This window comes from Xenopus laevis, chromosome 2L, assembly GCF_017654675.1.
Source record: "Xenopus laevis strain J_2021 chromosome 2L, Xenopus_laevis_v10.1, whole genome shotgun sequence".
NCBI classification, from domain to species: Eukaryota; Metazoa; Chordata; class Amphibia; order Anura; family Pipidae; genus Xenopus; species Xenopus laevis.
This window is the reverse complement of record NC_054373.1, coordinates 107,988,304-108,007,276: the sequence shown is the minus strand read 5'-3', so window position 1 is coordinate 108,007,276 and position 18,973 is coordinate 107,988,304. Positions and strand designations below refer to the sequence as shown.

The following is an 18,973-nucleotide window of genomic DNA, read 5'->3' as shown; positions in this document are numbered from 1 at the left end:
CACTTAACATGTGTCTGCTGTACTGACTCCACAGCCCTGGATGTGGCCATGTAAAGCTCTAGCACATGTGGAATGAGAAATAGAACATGGATACAATAAGAACTCTATTAAATGTTCATGAAAAATTAATCATACAAGAGGGGTAAGTATAAACAGACAATAATTCAGTTCAATATACATCACGCAAAAAACTAAATAAAAGCTGCATGAGATATAATAAAGCACAAAATCTAATAAATTCAAACTGTGTTCTACAGTACAAAGGGAGATTGGATCCTTATAAATAGGATTCTTTTAAAGTGGGTATTTTGGCTTCACCTACTATATCAATTTCCAGAAAAAGTATTAAATAAAAAAAAGCAGAGCAGCCATTTTTTTCGTTTGTCTCATTGGGCTGTTCTGCACTTAAATTTAGCACCCAAGGCTTCTAACCATTCTGCTACACCTTTTAATTCTAATCTCGAGCATACCAAAAGCAATAGACCTCATTTAGTCCAATATGAACCACTGCAGTGCACGCAGCCATCTCTTTTCATTATTCTAATCAAACTAGACTGATCAAAATTAATTCATGATTGGTTGCTAAGAGCTATTAAACTGGGGCAAAATGTGTGCTCACTGGTAAGGCCACATAAAGGAAGTCTAGTGAATAATTATTGTTCCCAATAAAATATTTTTAAATAGAAGGATAGTGATATTCCTAAATAATTAGAACGAATAAATATAACTTTTTATAACTCAGCTCTACAGTTTAATGACTAATTATTTTCCCATAGTGAGGGGTTTTTGTAACAACACTATGATGCAGAGTATATTTATAGACATTTAATAGCACTCATCCCCTTCAAGCATACGTCCTTAAACTGTGGGACTAACACTTAGAGGGTCCAAGTTTAAGGCCACTTAGTGTGAAGTTTGCTTGAGACCACTGGAATTTATAGCAGGGTGATCTACCAGGGAGCTGTTATCTTGTGTTAGGGAGCTGCTATCTGGTTACCTTCCCATTGTTCTTTTGTTAGGCTGCTGGGGGGGGAGGGGTGATATCACTCCACCTTGCAGTACAGCAGTAAAGAGTGACTGAAGTTTATCAGAGCACAAGTCACATGACTGGGGGCAGTTGGGAAACTGACAATATGTCTAGCCCCATGTCAGATTTCAAAACTGAATATAAAAAAATCTGTTTGCTCTTTTAAAAAATGGATTTCAGTGCAGAATTCTGCTGGAGCAGCACTATTAACTGATACGTTTTGAAAAAACGTGTTTTCCCATGACAGTATCCCTTTAAGATCAGTCTAATTAACTTCAAGTTAGATTCTAACCTGCTATAGAAAAATAAGCAAGAAAATAGGTATGGTAACCCAAATCTCACTGTAAGGCTGCACCTGCAGCACATGTGACAAACCATCCCAAATTGCATTTCTACCAGTGATTAACATTAATCACGATAGAAATGTAACTTTATACATTTTGTCACCTGTGCTGAAAGAGATTAAGCTGCCATAGCCCTTAATGGCATTCAGGCCAGCCAGTAACACATTCTAGAAACCTCTGGAATAGCGACTCATTTATTATGAGAAGAAATTATTGGGAGTTAACAACAATGCATCCACATTGCATTATGAGTAATTTAATTGATTAAGGAGCATAAACATGATTTAAACCATATGCCAGGCCATCAGAACTTGATCTAAATCAATACTTATGGGTTACTTTGGAGCAGCATGGGGCAGAGTAACAGAGCATAATCTAATATGATTTCTTGTAGAAGAATGCTGTTACATTCTATGTATATTTGCCTTGAAATTATTCTTGGTACCGGAAGTGGCCTAGAATCCAGTTAATAAACTTTTAAAACATCTAATACTTTTTGCAAATACACAAATGTTATAGTTCAGGGAAAAATATAGTAGAAGCAATAGGAAAAACATTTTTCAAGGGAGTCAGATATCTCCATTTGAAATCATTTGCTTTACCAACAATCATGGAAACAGTTTTGCAGTAAGTTAGGTAATAAGGCTTCGTTTAAAGAAGAAGTGGACAGATATTTGAAAAGGTAGGCCAGATATCTTTACCCAATTCTATTTTATAAATTGAATGATAAAATGAGCGCTAAAATGAGAATGTTGTCATCGTTATTGCTGAGGAAGCAACTTGAACAGTATCTTTATGTACCTAAAGATTTAAGTTGGTGATTCTTATCCTGGTACCAAAAACCAGGCCCTTTATGTTGTTCAGGGTGGGACTCTATGACTTCTTTACTAAAGTGAAATTTCCTGCTTTAATACACTAAAGTAAACAAAATAGGTGCATCATTAATTCTTGGGTACAAGAGAGAGAGAGGTTTCCTGGAGTTAATTTATTTTTATTAGAGAAAAAGAAATAAGAAATTCTTTTTGAAGTGCTTTTAGCACTACTCCAAGGCTTTATTGGAACTTTATTCCTATGAAGTATAGCCTTGCAGAATTAGGAGTAGCCCTATGCACATTAAAGGGCATTAATTTATTAAATTCATTAACCATCACCATCAGCCTTTAGTTGACCTCACCGGTGCCAAGTCTTGCTCTAAATGTCCAACGGCTGCTTGGGCTATTCCCAGTTGACATATTCTCTCTTGGGGACTGTTGCTAGAGCTGTTCCTAAACACAGACAGCACTGAACCACACTGCCTTTAACACAAAATGAGTAACAATGTAAGTAATGGATATTAGGAGAAGCCAGAAATACCATTAAAGACATTTAAAAAAGCAAGACTTTATAACAGTAAATAACATTAAAGACATTTACAAAAGCAAGACTTTATAACAGGTTAAGCTTAAATACAAAAATAAAAGACAACATTGTGTGAATCTGCTTTTGGGGAAAGATAATGCACCTTTCGATTACTTTAGACAGAAAAGCCTACAGCCATCTTTAAAATATGGATATTATGAAGATCTGAACTTGGGATAATTGGCTTTCCTTACAGTAAATATCTGAACTGGATCAATTTGTAGTTACCGGTAATGTTGAAGTATTTTATAGGCTCAAGTCTCGCACAAAAATAAGCAGTTTCAAAAAGAACAACTAGGTGTAGGTAAGGTGAAGACTTATTAACGTGCATATATTCAGCATGCACAACTACTTTATTGTGATCACATGCAAGCAAAAAATCATAAAGGGGAGAGTTTCCTTTATAACGAGCCTCTGGTATGACATAAATAACTGCATTCTAAAAAAGTTTATAACTGGCCTTTTTGATAAATGTTTGTTGTATGAGATGTCTGGGGCTCTGAGAAACCAATGAAATGCACAGGGCTTAAATAAAACATGCAATAAAAGGTATTCCCCTGATCATATGCACTTTATGGTTATTAGAACCAGTAAGAGTAGTTACCAAAAAACAGTTTCTAATTCCAATTCAAGACACATTCAAGGCACATGATTCCAAAACTACATTAGTTTTTAAAAAAACAAAATTGCTCCAGTTACTTTAACAGTTACATTTATATGTTTTTTTTTCGTTTTTTTTAAACAAATTATAAGATACCAAGAGAGACATACAAAGTACAGAGAGACATTATATGATGTCATAATCCAGATATAAATAAAAGTAGGAGCTGGGGAGAAAATATTATGTAATTGTCACAAAGCAATACAAATAAAACACATTTCATTAAAAGAAGCAGACATACAAAAATAAAGCTTCCACAAAACAAAAACTTGCTTACTACAGATCTGTTCAACGCCCCTTACATTTGCAAGAGGACAGTGTCAAAATGGCATAAATTCTGGGAAGGGCGAAAAAATGCAGTTTTACATATGTGGGGCTGTAAAATATTGGTGTAAAATTCAGGAACTCAAAATATGGGTTATACTGTAAATATTATAGCCTAAAGTACAAACTTGCTGCAATTTCAAGCAATAATCAACCCCAAAAGTGCACCATGCCGATCCAGGTGATTACATTAAATTAAAAGGAGAGGCACTTGGGGGTGTTTTGCCACTTGCCCACTAAACTGGAAATTGCATAGGCCTCATTATATAATTGCCTTATTTGTGCCAACGTCCGTTATCTTGTTAGATTTTGTTTGTGCCTCAATCAGTTGAGTGAGCTCTAAAACATCTGCAAGGAAAGGGCGTCCACCCCTAAAAGAAATATTAGATCTAACTTTCAATCAAAAATGGACTTCAACTCCTGCATGAAGAGCGACAGAATATTTCAGAAAGGGTACAGCATGTTTAATCAGGTACTCATTAGAAAGGAAGTGAGCTTATAATAAAAAAGTATGCACTCTAGAACCATTCTTGTGACTGAAAACCTGAGCTAGTGTCCTTGGCTGTTTACTTTTGTGTGCGGGTAGCTTACAGAGATGTAGAGGAAAGAGAAACACAGAAAAATAGCACTCGTATCATCTGATCTTTACAAATCTTACAAGGACATATCCTTGCATGCTAGGTAGTAGTGTCCTTCCAGTTAGACTACATGTGGCTTGCAAGGTATTTTATTTCTGTATGATGATTTATGATGGTGTTTTTACATCTTAATAATATCTACAATTCAGTACATCATAAAAATCTAAAAAAATCATAAAAAGCCAGATAAAGGGAAGTTTACCTTCATAAAACGGTCTAAAAATGAATTAGTTCACATTCTCATGCTTCCCAGCAGCATTTCATTTAACCTGGTTGGCTATTTACTAAACCCATGTTTCTTAAGTGCTTTTACAGCAATACTAACAGCATGTTATGAACGTTTGAGGAACATGTTGGCGCTTTATAAATAAATGTTAATAATAATGCTTGATTCCCTTCTGTACTGAGTTGCAAACTATGCAGGATATATGCTGTGGAAGGTTCAAACTCATTTCAGTCTGCGGGATATACAACAGACTGACAGAACCACTGAGGCACATCCAATACATTCTCAGAAGCTTCATGCAGAAGAGTATGAAGTATTCCAAGTAACTGCTGTTAACAGTCAGCTAAGGATTATTAGCACTTTGTCAACTAGGAAACACAAATTGAGCATATGAAGAGCAAACTGTAATGCCGTGCACTGCAGTCTAGGGGGTGCAATTACCGTGGCACAATGCCAGGCTTGATCTTGGTTATTAAGGAGCCCTCAGTATATAGTGAATGGAAAAGAAAAGAAGGTATGAGTCATGCCTTAAAAACAATATGGTGTCGCTTACAAACTAAAGTAAAATAAACTGGGTAACTATTAGAATTGTGCAATTCTTTGAAAATACGTTTTTTGAAGGTCTAAGTTGGAGTCTACATACATAAGAATCAACTCCTGATGAGAAAAATAAAAAACACAGCACTTTACTAGCAAAACTACTGGCTCTTTAAATAACTGCTACAGTACCAGAGTAGCTACACTGCATTTAAACCACCAGTGCTTATAGTTTGTCAGTAATTGATTCACAGAATCCTTTCTGGAAATACAGTTACAGAATACCTCACAATAGGCACCCACATCTTATTAAATAGAGGCACAGGTCTAAAATTCTCAACAATTGCCAGAAGTTAAACATTTCTGCTGGCCATGTGCAGAGAGGAACTGTCTAATTTAAGTATTTGGGTACAAACAGTTTATCACAAATGCATTTGACCAAACTGCACTGATTAGTTGGCCCATGGGCAGAATGATCAAATTACAGTGAAAGGGAGACAAATCTGGCTATTGCCATTTTCTATTGGTAAAATTACATCCAAATAACACCCAAAGGAATTACAAAATTACCAAATGTAATTGTTTAAGACAGCAGAATTGACTGACCATCTAGCTCCACATATAGCCATCAAAACTAAGAGCACTTACATGTGCTGACTGATTTTGTTTAGCCTGACTGGGATAATGGTAAACTAACCCTTGAGAGTTGGAGTTAACACTAATTTTACTCCAAAAGCCACTTATGAATACTTTTTGAAAACAAGTTTGCTTTTTAGGCATACCATTATTCAAATAATGATCAAAGAACTGGTGCATTAAAACAGCTTAAGCACTACATGGTACTACTATCAGCTGCAAGCGCTATCTTCACCTTGCGTTCCCTGAATCAGTTACAAGGTTAGTAAACCAGTTGTCATGCCACACAGCCAAGCTATTGCACATGGCAGTTCTCTCGTGCATATAGGATGAAAGTAAGTACCTTGATGAGGGAGTGGCTGCATGAAAACGGCTGATTTAGAGCAAGGCAGAGAAGCTTCACAGACACACAATGATAAAAGGTGATGGGTGGGAAAGAACAGAAAAGAAACTCATGAATAATGACAGAAAATAAAGAGAAAAATGGATGAGACAAAGATTTCAGTAATTACATGAGTATGTCCAACAGTGCGATAGCCACATAACATAAAGTACAAAGTCATTTAGAGGGATTCTATTATCGAAAGATGATTTGAAAACAATGTATCACGTTTATTTTATGTAAAAAAAAAAAGGGGGTGTAGATAATTCCCATAGTCTATATGCACAGAGCTGCATCCACGTAAGGCTGTTTGAGATAATATCCGTAGTAAAACTGGGACAGACCAAGTCTATTTCTTTAAATGTATGAGCAAACAGTGTGCCGGGCTAATTTTCGAATATGCAGGAAATGGTTTATGTTTGTTAGTTAAGTTGTTGCAAGTGCAAATATTTTCTCAATATATTAAAAGTTAAGAGATTTTTTTATTTTATTTTATGACAAAACTTAAAGGGATACTGTCATGGAAATTTTTTTTTCAAAATGAATCAGTTAATAGTGCTGCTCCAGCAGAATTCTGCACTGAAATCCATTTCTCAAAAGAGCAAACAGATTTTTTTTATATTCAATTTTAAAATCTGACATGGGGCTAGACATATTGTCAATTTCCCAGCTGCCCCAAGTCATGTGACTTGTGCTCTGATAAACTTCAATCACTCTTTACTGCTGTACTGCAAGTTGGAGTGATATCACCTCCCTTCCCCCCCCCCCCCAGCAGCCAAACAAAAGAACAATGGGAAGGTAACCAGATAACAGCTCCCTAACACAAGATAACAGCTGCCTGGTAGATCTAAGAACAACACTCAATAGTAAAAACCCATGTCCCACTGAGACACATTCAGTTACATTGAGAAGGAAAAACAGCAGCCTGCCAGAAAGTATTTCTCTCCTAAAGTGCAGGCACAAGTAACATGACCAGGGGCAGCTGGGAAATTGACAAAATGTCTAGCCCCATGTCAGATTTCAAAATTGAATATAAAAAAATCTGTTTGCTCTTGTGAGAAATGGATTTCAGTGCAGAATTCTGCTGGAGTAGCACTATTAACTGACGCGTTTTGAAAAAAACATGTTTTCCGATGACAGGATCCCTTTTAAGTAATTTACAAAAACGATGTTCTTTAGTTTTGTCCCCCCGCACACAGTTTTTCTCCTACTCTTTTTGTCATTAACCGTTATAAACTTCAGCAAAATTGAAACGATTGTTTCAAAATCCAATAAAAAAAATAAAGAAATATGTTTTGCTCATAGAAATTCTCATAATGGTTGGCTTAAAGCAAAGTCTCCAGGAAAAAATTTCAAACCGGTTGTTTTATAAGAAAGTCTTCGCTTACAACACAGCTGCACACCATGTTTATCCTTACACATAGGACTTTTTTATTTTTTTTTTAAACTGATCCAGCCTTTGTTTATGTTGGTTAAAAAATAAAAAACAAAGAAAAATCTCCCGCTGTAAAATCTTACTGCTACTAAAAAGTCTTCAGAAAACAAAACAAAATCTCCAAGCATTATCTTCACTACTATTATATAAACATTACTTTGGGGCAGACAACATCTTAGGTCAGTGTGTTTCTACGCAGGCAATCCCCTCCTATACATGTATACTTTCAGGTTTCTATGCACCTGGTGTACCAGTGGCTTTGGGCTCAGCATGAAACAAAGACTGCATTTTTCACTGGTGTTTTCAGCTGGCAGAGAATAAGCAGCATCCTGTGGAGGAATATTTAATTAATTTCAGTGCCAATGCAAATGCGAGTTTTCTGGTCACTGCTAGCGACAGGCTCCTTTTACAGGGCTTCTACTGTAAGCTTAAAGCTGGCCACGTAAAGACTCCCCTTGTCTGATGAGGTCACCAAACAAATGGATGTTTCCCTGCTATGACCACCTTGAAGTGGAAAATATCCGGTTGATGTCATCATTTAGCCTGGACAGCATGTCAGAGCAGTGCTTACCCAAATGGGGTTTTTAAACCTATCCCATCTCTATTTTTGCCATAATATTGATCAGGGAGATAATTGGCAGCTTAAATCTGTAACGTTTAGGCTCAAAAGTGCCAGGAAATATCCTCCTACTGACTTGAATGGGAAAAATATTTTTGTTCTGAAAATCCGGGGGTGACTTCGGCCAGCCGAAAAGTACCCCTTGTTCAATCAGCCTCATCATATGTAGGATGTGTTCTTTTCTGGTGTTTGTCAGACAGCAAAGATGTGCCTGAACCTGAACCAAACAACCTGGCATTAGTTTGAATGTGTGTTATCTGGCCTGAAATCTGCCACTGATGGGAAAGGTAGTGTCCATTAAAACTAAAAATCTTCTTTGTGTTTGGGCATTTCTCTGCGACCCAATAACCCTCATATGCCATAAGCTTTCATGTTACAGTCTATGCCAAGAGAAGCCAATAGTGCATCTCTAACCTATTTACACACTACTAGGCTCAATTCTTAATATAAAAAGTAATTTCAGTGAATATGTAGCTGCATGATAGTTATTATGTGATCATTTAAAAGTAGTGAGTGCATGGTGCAAAATTCTGTTGTGCATAATGTAACTCAAATATTTTATAACAAACAGATCTAAATAATGTCAGTGTCTGTCCTGCTCTTCATAAAAAAAAATCCAGAGCAGATCACAAAAGATTGCATGATCATAATAATACAGCAGAATTTAAGACAGAAGTGCTTAAAATTAAAAACTGACCTGGGGAATGCTGGGAAGTTGCAAGGGAGGTCATTGAGTTGGAAAGATTAAGATTAGCAGTAATACTCAATTGACTCTGCACAGCAGGAGGGTAAGGAGACGTAGGAGTCAGGAGAGATTCTTCACTGGCTTCTTCATCAATTACTGGCAAATATTTATCAATCAAGGCATCAAGAAATTTTACTATCAGCTCCGCGTAGTCAGGGATTTGTGTTTGCTAATAAAAACAAAAATAAACATTTCTGTAATATTTCTACTTTAATTGTCTCTTTATTCATCTTTATTAATTGCATTTTGGAAACCTTCCTTAGCATTTTATGGATAAAAAAAAAATCAAAAGCTTAAAGATTTTTTGTTAGTTTGCTATTTAATATAATAGTTTGCCTTCGGCAGTACATACTAATACGCCAGCTGTTCCTATTACAAAACAGGTGACACAATATCTATTTAAAACACAAAAAATATAAGCATACCTTGGAGAAGGGTCCAGCAAACCTCCATAACCCATTAAACCCAAAACCTGCAACGTGAAGACAAATACATACTATAAAATCATAATAATTTTCCAAGCAATAGCAAAATTCTCCCTCTTATTAAGTTGTTTTACAACTTACAAAATCTAATAAAAAAATCAAAACCACTATCAAAACAAAAACAAAAATAGCACAAGAGAAGAAGGAAAATACATTTTGGTAGGAAATGGGTTTTAAGATTAATTCATCATTGCTTCAGTTAATTCCCTACTTTTGGAGTAATATTCCACAGAATTATATAATGTATTAGTAAGTTATTTCAAATTATGAGGTACCCATTCCAATACTGTATAGTAAACTTTGATAGTCATGTACTAAATTTTACAAACCAAAATGTCATATGTCTGTAGAAATAAGTCAAATCAATTGGACTTACTGTGTTTTTTTCCTTAAAGACGTTTCACCAGTCATCCAACTGGCTTTCTCAAACCTGAATACCTCAATGTATTCAGAATTGAGAAAGCCAGTTGTATGGTGGAAAAAGAGCCGACCGATATCGGCAGAAGACTTGGATATCGGTCGGCTCGGCGATCGGGCTGGACGGAAAATTTTGATCGGGTGCCTTTGAAGGGTCCCAAACATCGCCCATCGTTAGTGCTGAATCATCAGATACAGGTAGAATTCTATTGTTTCTTCCCGTATATCTACCTGTATATCTGCCGATTCAGCTCTACACGTGTGTATTGAAACGAACGATCTTTCTTGGAAAGATCTTTTCCAAGAAAGATCGTAATTGTTACGTCTATGGCCACCTTTAGCGGTAAATCGGTGTTCAGGCCAATTAGTGCCTTGCTCTCCAACTTCCACAACCAAAAATATTCCCACTGTAATACTGTGCCTGCTTTGAAAAATATAATATACCGAAAACGAGCACCTTTATACCGTTAAGTGATTATTAATATAGTAACAAGAGTGAAACAGTGCCTCGGAGGAGTTTCTATGTTCACTCATGTCTGCGTGGGTTTTCCCTAGGCACTGCAGTTTCCTTCTATATTCCAAAACAATATAGGCTACAGGTGAAATAACCTTAGTGTCTTTAATATAGTACTTAAGGCTATATGCAACACTGATGAGAATGATAAACATATTGGTACTATATAAATAATTGCCTATTGTCCATTATTAATTTTCCAGGGTCCTAAACCCCTTCTGACCAGGCATTGCTGTAAGTGCCTGAACATGTAATTAAGCATGTTATCATTCATTTGTATATAAATATTAATCCTCTAGCAATCATAATACAGGTATGTGCTTCTTAGGCAAGTTAGAGGCTTATTAGTGGAATTCTTGAATGGGTGCTGAAATAGTGAAGAAGGCTAACTCAGGTAGAGCTACTCATCTGATTGACATGCATCCCTGTGCGGAAATCACAGCTTCTCTCTTCCTTTCTGGCTTGATGCTAAAAACTCTGCAAATGACCGTATAATAATACTTATAATTGAGGAGAAATATAAAACCATTTGTTTGGCCAAGTTGACATCTGAATTATGGACCAAATCAGCATACTCAGATACCAGGGGCCTTGGTCAGTATCAGAATAACTGAACTGAATGATTGAGTTACCACTAAATTAAGCACATTTTTATAGCATGTACATAATTACTACTTACTTTGTAAATAAGATGGCTGATACTGTGGAGGGGACTCTTCATGGTACACCACACTTTGAACAATCCCATGAATTGGATTCAATAAATGTGGGTCTTGACTCAGAGATAAAAGCGTGCTTATCTTAGAATCCAACAAATTATGTCTGTGAAAAATATAAACATAAATTTGTTTTCAATTGAAATGTAACCTTTTGCAAACAGTCAAATACAAAAAGACAGCACCTGTTAAAAGCAAGATTTTCATATCAGTAGTATCTTTAATAAATTAGTCTTAATTTTACATTGTAGAGAAGGGGTTCCAAAAATGTAGGTCTCTATGGAGGCCAGGAGCATTGACTGTAAAGGTGGCCATACACAAACAGATTTTAGCTGCCCACCTGACCTGATATCTATCCGAAAACAAGCAGTTCATTGTATGGTCAGCTCAAAGGCATTTGTTGAATGAATATCTGCCCTTCTGGATATTCATGAAGGTCAAATCAGTTAAGCAGAGACTGTTTTGCTGCCCTAGATATTGAATATTTGTTTGAATGCTGTTAAAGCAATTTTTTCATACATCTGTAACTTTCTGATGAGCTAAAAAAGACTTCACCAAATGTAGCGACTTGATCTGAGTATGTATTTGCATTTATCTGAATATGCATTTCTTAGAAGTGACAATTATGAATCCTAATTAAAGTATAGTCCTCGCTAAGTAAAACAAGATATGAGATGCTTTTATTCATGTCATTGCTTCACTAATACGTGCAAGCAGGCTGCAATTTTATTTATTTTTCTGATAATGTGACAACCAAAGCATAGATTCATAAAAGACTCTGCATTTAACCACAGTAGCTTTACTACTATTAGGAAATACAAATCTGCATATAAATGAATAAATGATGCAGATTTGTTTTACTGAACACTTTACCTTAAAGCTAAGAAGACATTCCTATTGTCTAAATGTCCCTTCCGATACATCGCAATTTTTAACATATATATTTTTTTTTATTATTGGTTTGGTATTAAGAAAATAAAGAAGAAAAGGTTACTTACACCACAGGAAATACTTTAGGAAAAACCACACTGGCTTCTGCTAAATACTCATACAGGATGCGTTGATCAAACTCATCTGTAGTGTATTTTACAAGTGTAGCCTATTCATGACAATAAAACAAAAAACAATACAGAATAAAACTGTAGCATATATGTATATGTAAGCATATTAAGTAACAAATATGTAATGAAAAGAGCTTCCTCGTAGACTATATGATAGATTAACTGCACTCAAGCAGACTTTCTCATTTGATGCAACAACAAAAATGTAGATAAACTGTGCCAAAGTCTGGTAAATCTTTTAGGTTGGGGGGCACAAGGCTGGTGAAACATTGGCTAGCACAGAAGAAAAACAGCTTTCTTACAAGAACAGTGAGGAGCAAAGCTTGAGTTTTTGGATCGGTCAGGACCTCCTCATCCAAAAGTACATTGGATTCAGACACAGATACTTTTCGGAGGTGAGGGTGCTGTTGCGGGGATGATATTCTTGGTGTGTCTGAAAAGTTAAAAAGAAAAAAAAAAGTGCATGCAATGCATTTTTTAATAATTTATCCAATGTGTCTTCACGCCCCCTTATGGTATCTACATACAAACTAAACAATGAAAATTCTGTGTTTATGAAAAGTGTCCTGCTTTTAGAGCAAATAACACAAAGACAATATTGGAAAAGCTTTCCTATTTTTTCTTTACTACTGAAACCCAATTTTTAATGCAGTTCACAAAGCAGAGTTGATCCTGCATGCTGGTTGTTACTATTAAACTTGCAGTTACCCCTGTTCACACCTATATGTTCTAATTACAATAAGCAGTTGCATGCCTCCAACCAATATTCCCGACTCTTAAACCAGTCAGCTTGGATGTCTCTAGCAGCGATTTTTCATTTAAATGGAGACCATCAGAATAGAAGCTCTGCCCAACTCCTTCATGAGATAGTTCATGAGATACGGTGGTGCGCTTAAAGTTAATAATTTAAACTGAATGCATTTATCTAAATAACAAATGTTTAGAATACAAACACGAATCACCCCTTGATTTTTATCCTTCTAATTCCGGTGGAGGTCTGACTAAAGTCAGTATTCAAAAATTTCACAATATCCAAAGAATAGAAAAGAACCCCCACTAGAACAGACTAAACTCAGGCAGTCACAAAGTATTATTGACACACTTATTTATAGTTAGTTGAATAGACACTTGATTATGCCACTTATTAAATTATTATAAAGTGCTGTGCAATAAATTATAAAGTGCAGTGCAAGGATTATTAGTGAGGAGCTTAAAAGACCAAAATTCTTTCTGTCCCACAATATTATTAGACAATTAATAGAGTGATACTAAATTGATCACCAATTTCTAAATTACTAGTAGTGCTAAAAAATTATTTAATAATTAATTGACTAAAATGAGAATATTGAATAAATTAGATTATAAAGTGCTACAGTGCTAAATGAATTTAGTAGTCCTTCCTAATTAATAAGGTTCATTTCATTAAATAACTAGACTGCCATTAGATAGGATAAAAATAAGAAATTAATTAAATCATTGCTCAAATTCATGAGAAAAAGGAGGAAAATGAAAAAAGAGAGGGTGGAGTTGTCCCAAAACTACTACCTAATTGGTTCTATCCCTAGGACACCACAAAGGTGGAGAAGGCAGAGTAACCGGGACTGTGGTCTCGTAATTAACTAAGCCCTAAACTGATTTGAGAGACTACGATATACTATAAAACCACAATTCCACGGTCTCCTGGGAGTTTAGTATTGCAGAGAAAGAGAAGGAGTTGAACCGAGCAAAGATTCTTTCCACCACCCTCCAAAATTGGTTTGACCCCAAGTTGAGTATATCGTTTTAAAAGATAACCGGATCTGGAAATGAAACGCCGACGCGCGTTTCGCTATGTTAGCTTTGTCAAAGCTTTGTTACGCCTTGACAAAGCTAACATAGCGAAACGCGCGTCGGCGTTTCATTTCCAGATCCGGTTATCTTTTAAAACGATATACTCAACTTGGGGTCAAACCAATTTTGGAGGGTGGTGGAAAGAATCTTTGCTCGGTTCAACTCCTTCTCTTTCTCTGCAATACTAAACTCCCAGGAGACCGTGGAATTGTGGTTTTATAGTATATCGTAGTCTCTCAAATCAGTTTAGGGCTTAGTTAATTACGAGACCACAGTCCCGGTTACTCTGCCTTCTCCACCTTTGTGGTGTCCTAGGGATAGAACCAATTAGGTAGTAGTTTTGGGACAACTCCACCCTCTCTTTTTTCATTTTCCTCCTTTTTCTCATGAATTTGAGCAATGATTTAATTAATTTCTTATTTTTATCCTATCTAATGGCAGTCTAGTTATTTAATGAAATGAACCTTATTAATTAGGAAGGACTACTAAATTCATTTAGCACTGTAGCACTTTATAATCTAATTTATTCAATATTCTCATTTTAGTCAATTAATTATTAAATAATTTTTTAGCACTACTAGTAATTTAGAAATTGGTGATCAATTTAGTATCACTCTATTAATTGTCTAATAATATTGTGGGACAGAAAGAATTTTGGTCTTTTAAGCTCCTCACTAATAATCCTTGCACTGCACTTTATAATTTATTGCACAGCACTTTATAATAATTTAATAAGTGGCATAATCAAGTGTCTATTCAACTAACTATAAATAAGTGTGTCAATAATACTTTGTGACTGCCTGAGTTTAGTCTGTTCTAGTGGGGGTTCTTTTCTATTCTTTGGATATTGTGAAATGTTTAGAATACAAAATTAGTACTAATTTGACCAGATCAAAATATTTTTATAGTTGGATTCAATTAAAACGTGGATTTCTTCTTAAAATTAAGACTTATATATAAGTAAGTTTGGTTCCCTTTTAATCATTACAAATGAAGTCTATAAAAGTAGAAGAAATTTTGCGACACCACCTTTCAGACAAATACCTACCAATATCGTAATCATGCTCTGCAACTCGTCTCATCTTAGGTGGTGTAGTGATGCCAGACTCTATCTCCTGTCTTTTGGGAGCCTTAGTGTCAGATATTAAGTGGTCAAAGCTTTTCCTTGTGCCTAAAGTGATATAAGTAATACTGTTAATTTATTATTAACATGTATTTATAGAGCGCCAAGGTATTTCACAGCGCTATAATGTTTATCATATAATGAAAGCTTAAAATAAAAGTCCTACTTAAACACAAAACTGCTCTCAGTTAATAGCAATCAATTCCGCATTAAGAAAATGCTTCATCCTAACTCCTTTCTACAGGTCTTCACAGAGTTATTTAGTCCATTGGACTTTCCCACGGGATTATATAATATTCCTTCTTATATGATGAAGTAAATGTTCCCCTCCCCAATGTTACTCTTCAGACCTAAAAAGGAATGAGTCAAAAATTAAAATTGTATGACTGTTACCTTGTAGAATTAAGAAGCTTTCTAAATGTAGTTCAGTATTTTGTCTGATGTGTATCTAAGTTAAAGGGGTTCTGTCATGGGAAAACTTTTTTTTTTTTTGCATGAGTTTATATTGCTGCTCCAGCAGACTTCTTCATTGTTTTCAAGAAAGCAAACAATTTTTTTTTTTTAATATTTAATTTTGAAATCTGACATGGGGCTAGAGATATTGTCAGTTTCCCTGGTGCCCCAGTCATGTGACTTGTGCTCTAATAAACTTCAGCCACTCTTTACTGCTGCACTGCAAGTTGGAGTGATATCACCTCCTCCCTTTTCCCCACAGCAGTCCATCAGCAGAACAATGGGAAGGTAATCAGATAAAAGCTCCCTGGTAGATATAAGAATAGCACTCAACAGTAATGTCAAGTCCCACTGCGACTCCTTAAGTTACAGTCAATTGGAGAAATAGCTTATCTGAAAGCAGTTCCATCATGAAGTGCTGGCTCTTTCTCAAAGCACATGACCAGACAAAATTACCTAAATAAATACACTTGTTGGTTCAGGAATAAAATTTTATATGGTAGAGTGAATTATTTGCATGGTAAACAGTGTAATTTAGAAATAAAAACGACACCACAAAAATCATGACAGAATGCCTGTAAGTCTTACAACTTATACGGTGTGCACCTTCCCAATTGTACTTCCCTTATCTTTCTTTCCTCTCACTTCAATCTCTCTTTAGATCTTTCTTTGATTCATGCTGTAATAATCTTGAAAATCAATAAAGAGAAACTTTATTGCCACCTACCTGCCTAAAAACCTGGCCAAGTTTCAGGTGGCAAGCTTTTTATTTTTGTCAAACTTTGGGGGGGGGGGGACCAACTTTTTTTATTCTAAAATCTATTTGGAGACAAACCAGAGCAATGTACTGCAAAAAAAGCAGATTAGTTCATATTTTCAGCAATTGCTTCCCCAAACACGGACAGGCGAAAATTCCTAAATCTGCCCCTTAAGGACTTTCAGAAATGCGAATGAATTGCCAACTGCCATTAAAAGGATACTACAATGTTATAATTGTACTGAATCTTTGTTATAAAGAACAAAAGGACCACTCCAGTTTAATAAACATTAATTCAGGCAAATTATAACCAAATGTGTATGGAATGTTACTCTAGAATGTTCTTTCCTCTATTCGGAATCCATGTCTATAACGGATGAAAAAGTTATAATCCAGAAAAGCACACATCTGTATTTTGATTTACTGCCTGCCTTAAAAATAACAGTAAAAGTTAATCAGATTTCGATTTTTTTCAGCTAATCTCTTAGAATTTGTGGTTTTCTCATTATTTTAAAAAGCTCTAAAAATTTTGTAATTTTAGATTTATTAAGTGTAAGAATCACGAAAACCACTAACAAAACTTTGCCAGGTAAAAGTTGTCGAGGTCCAATAGAAGTTAATGGGAGCTGCACTGATCTTTTTGGACCGCTCTAAATCAATTTAGACTTTTGGAGGTTTTTGTAATATTTTTTTGCTAGGAAATGTCCGAAAAACTTTGGTTTTTGAGGTATTTGGATTTTTTCAGCACAAAGTTCAGCTTTAGTTTCCGTTCTTTCACTATTTGGATTTTTTAATAAATCTTATGACATTTGTAGTTTTAGAGTTTGTGAGTTTGGTCGTGCTTCCAAAAACCATGAAAAGGAGACTTGATAAATAGACCCCCACATTTGTATAAACATAAATAAAAAGGAACTGGATGAAATGACTATGATCTTTTCTGAAGAACCAACCACCACCTGCACATCGAGACAGGTGGTTTAAGCAAAGCTAAATGAAGGCTGAACAGAGCGGTATGCTGAAATATGTGTTCCAATGGCCTAAAGGTATTTAGACAGAAAGCACTTACATTTAAATGCACCACAGTCAATTAGAAAAGTGTAGGGGGAACAGACAGGTATGTCGTACTCGCTTATTACCACACACCCTACTCCAGGTTTATGATCTGCCAGTACAATTTGTGTATGAATTGCTATGACATTGACACATACAATAGAAGGATAATGGGCTTTGTGAATAATTGTATTTCTGTGTGGAAGGAGAGGTGTGTCCCATATTGTGATGGGTGTTGTTGCAGATGTGGGTATATGTTTAGATTGGCTGTGTGTTTGAAGGGGGAAGTCAACAGCCAATGAAAAGTCCAGTTATGTTAGTCATCTTGGTAACATTTGTATTTGGTTTTGCTAGCAGATTATAATTTTTACTATGGCACAGAAAGACAGATGATTTAAATCTGCAGGACCCTAATTTGAAAGGCTTATAAATTGCATAAACATCAGAATAACAAAACTAAGAATTCACTTGATTCATGCAAACTAACCAAGAAGCTTTTTAGTGTTTGCTTGTGATGGTTGCCCCATGTCGAGGCTCATGGACTTCCTGGTTCGTGGGCTAACCTGCCCCACTGTTGGATAGCTAGCAGCTAGGTGCATACCCGATGCTTGTGGTGATGACCAGGGCTGGTTTTCCTTCAATGTTCTACGGTAAAACAGAAAAGGTACAAGTGAACCTTACTGCAGCAAGAAAAAATATTCTGCATACACATTTCCTAGCATTGTCCAAATGTTCTAATTTTTGTAAACAAATTCAAAGCAGATATTTGGTTAATCTCAAGTTCCAAGCAATTAGAATATTTTAAAAAACAGGTACCTGCACGTGGGGTCATGATGATGCACTGGATATGTATCCATAGGAACATTCTCCATTGAAACATCTGTCAGTAAAAGAGATTTTCTGTGTTTCAGACTGCATCGGCTCCTCACTTCTTCAGAAACAGTGAGCAATGCTAGAGAACAGACGTGTTAAATGAAGACAAGCACAATGATTATACAGGATGCAGACAAATATGGTAGTCTGATAATTTTAAAGCAAAAGTAATTTCAGTTGCAGAAATTCTAGCTCCTCCTATGGCCTAGCACTGCTGCACAAATTAATCTTTTCACCCCAACCTGTAACACTAGCCCTGACGTGGGTGTCTCTTCATTGAAAGAAAAACCAAGCAAGCTTTACTGCAGCCACAATCATTTTGCATATGTGCTGTGCTGCAATGCATCAGCCCAGTTATATAGTGCTTCTAAGATCAATGCGGTGCACTACAAGAATGCACTGTAGCAGTGACAAGACTTAAAAAAAATAAAAACAAAATGAATCAGGGACTGGACAAAACATGTATGAGAGCAAAAGTTAAGAGTGGGTAAAATAATTACTAATTAATCTGTGTTGATAGAGGGGAACATTGAAGGAACACTACTACCTATTTCTGCATTTTACACATCTTTAATTGAGACACCAAATGTGGTCATACATTCCAAATTTGGTTGGATTGGCAGATTTTAGCCTCACAGGTTGGCAGGGCCAGAACTAGGGGTAGGCAGAAGAGGAATGTGCCTTGGGCACAAGTGTGTGTGTGTGTGTGTGTGTGTGTGTCT

General features: G+C 35.8%; 1 protein-coding gene across 6 annotated transcripts in view; it reads right to left on the bottom strand.

The window, feature by feature from the left end:
- Positions 1-18,973, bottom strand: part of nf1.L (neurofibromin 1 L homeolog) — a 121,567-nt gene that overhangs the window by 3,247 nt on the left and 99,347 nt on the right. For 2 of the 6 annotated variants that reach the window (XM_041582299.1, XM_041582300.1), the window contains 9 exons: positions 18,195-18,330; positions 17,866-18,023; positions 15,044-15,166; positions 12,468-12,598; positions 12,103-12,203; positions 11,068-11,210; positions 9,398-9,444; positions 8,925-9,141; positions 6,135-6,188 (listed from right to left, as the gene is read on the bottom strand). In XM_041582299.1, coding sequence (XP_041438233.1) covers positions 6,135-6,188; positions 8,925-9,141; positions 9,398-9,444; positions 11,068-11,210; positions 12,103-12,203; positions 12,468-12,598; positions 15,044-15,166; positions 17,866-18,023; positions 18,195-18,330 — 1,110 coding nt within the window. Of the gene's footprint in view, positions 1-2,545; positions 2,667-6,134; positions 6,189-7,291; positions 7,938-8,924; positions 9,142-9,397; positions 9,445-11,067; positions 11,211-12,102; positions 12,204-12,467; positions 12,599-15,043; positions 15,167-17,865; positions 18,024-18,194; positions 18,331-18,973 lie in introns of those variants that run through there. The other 4 variants (XM_018246997.2, XM_018246998.2, XM_018246999.2 and 1 more) reach the window with 3 other exon arrangements.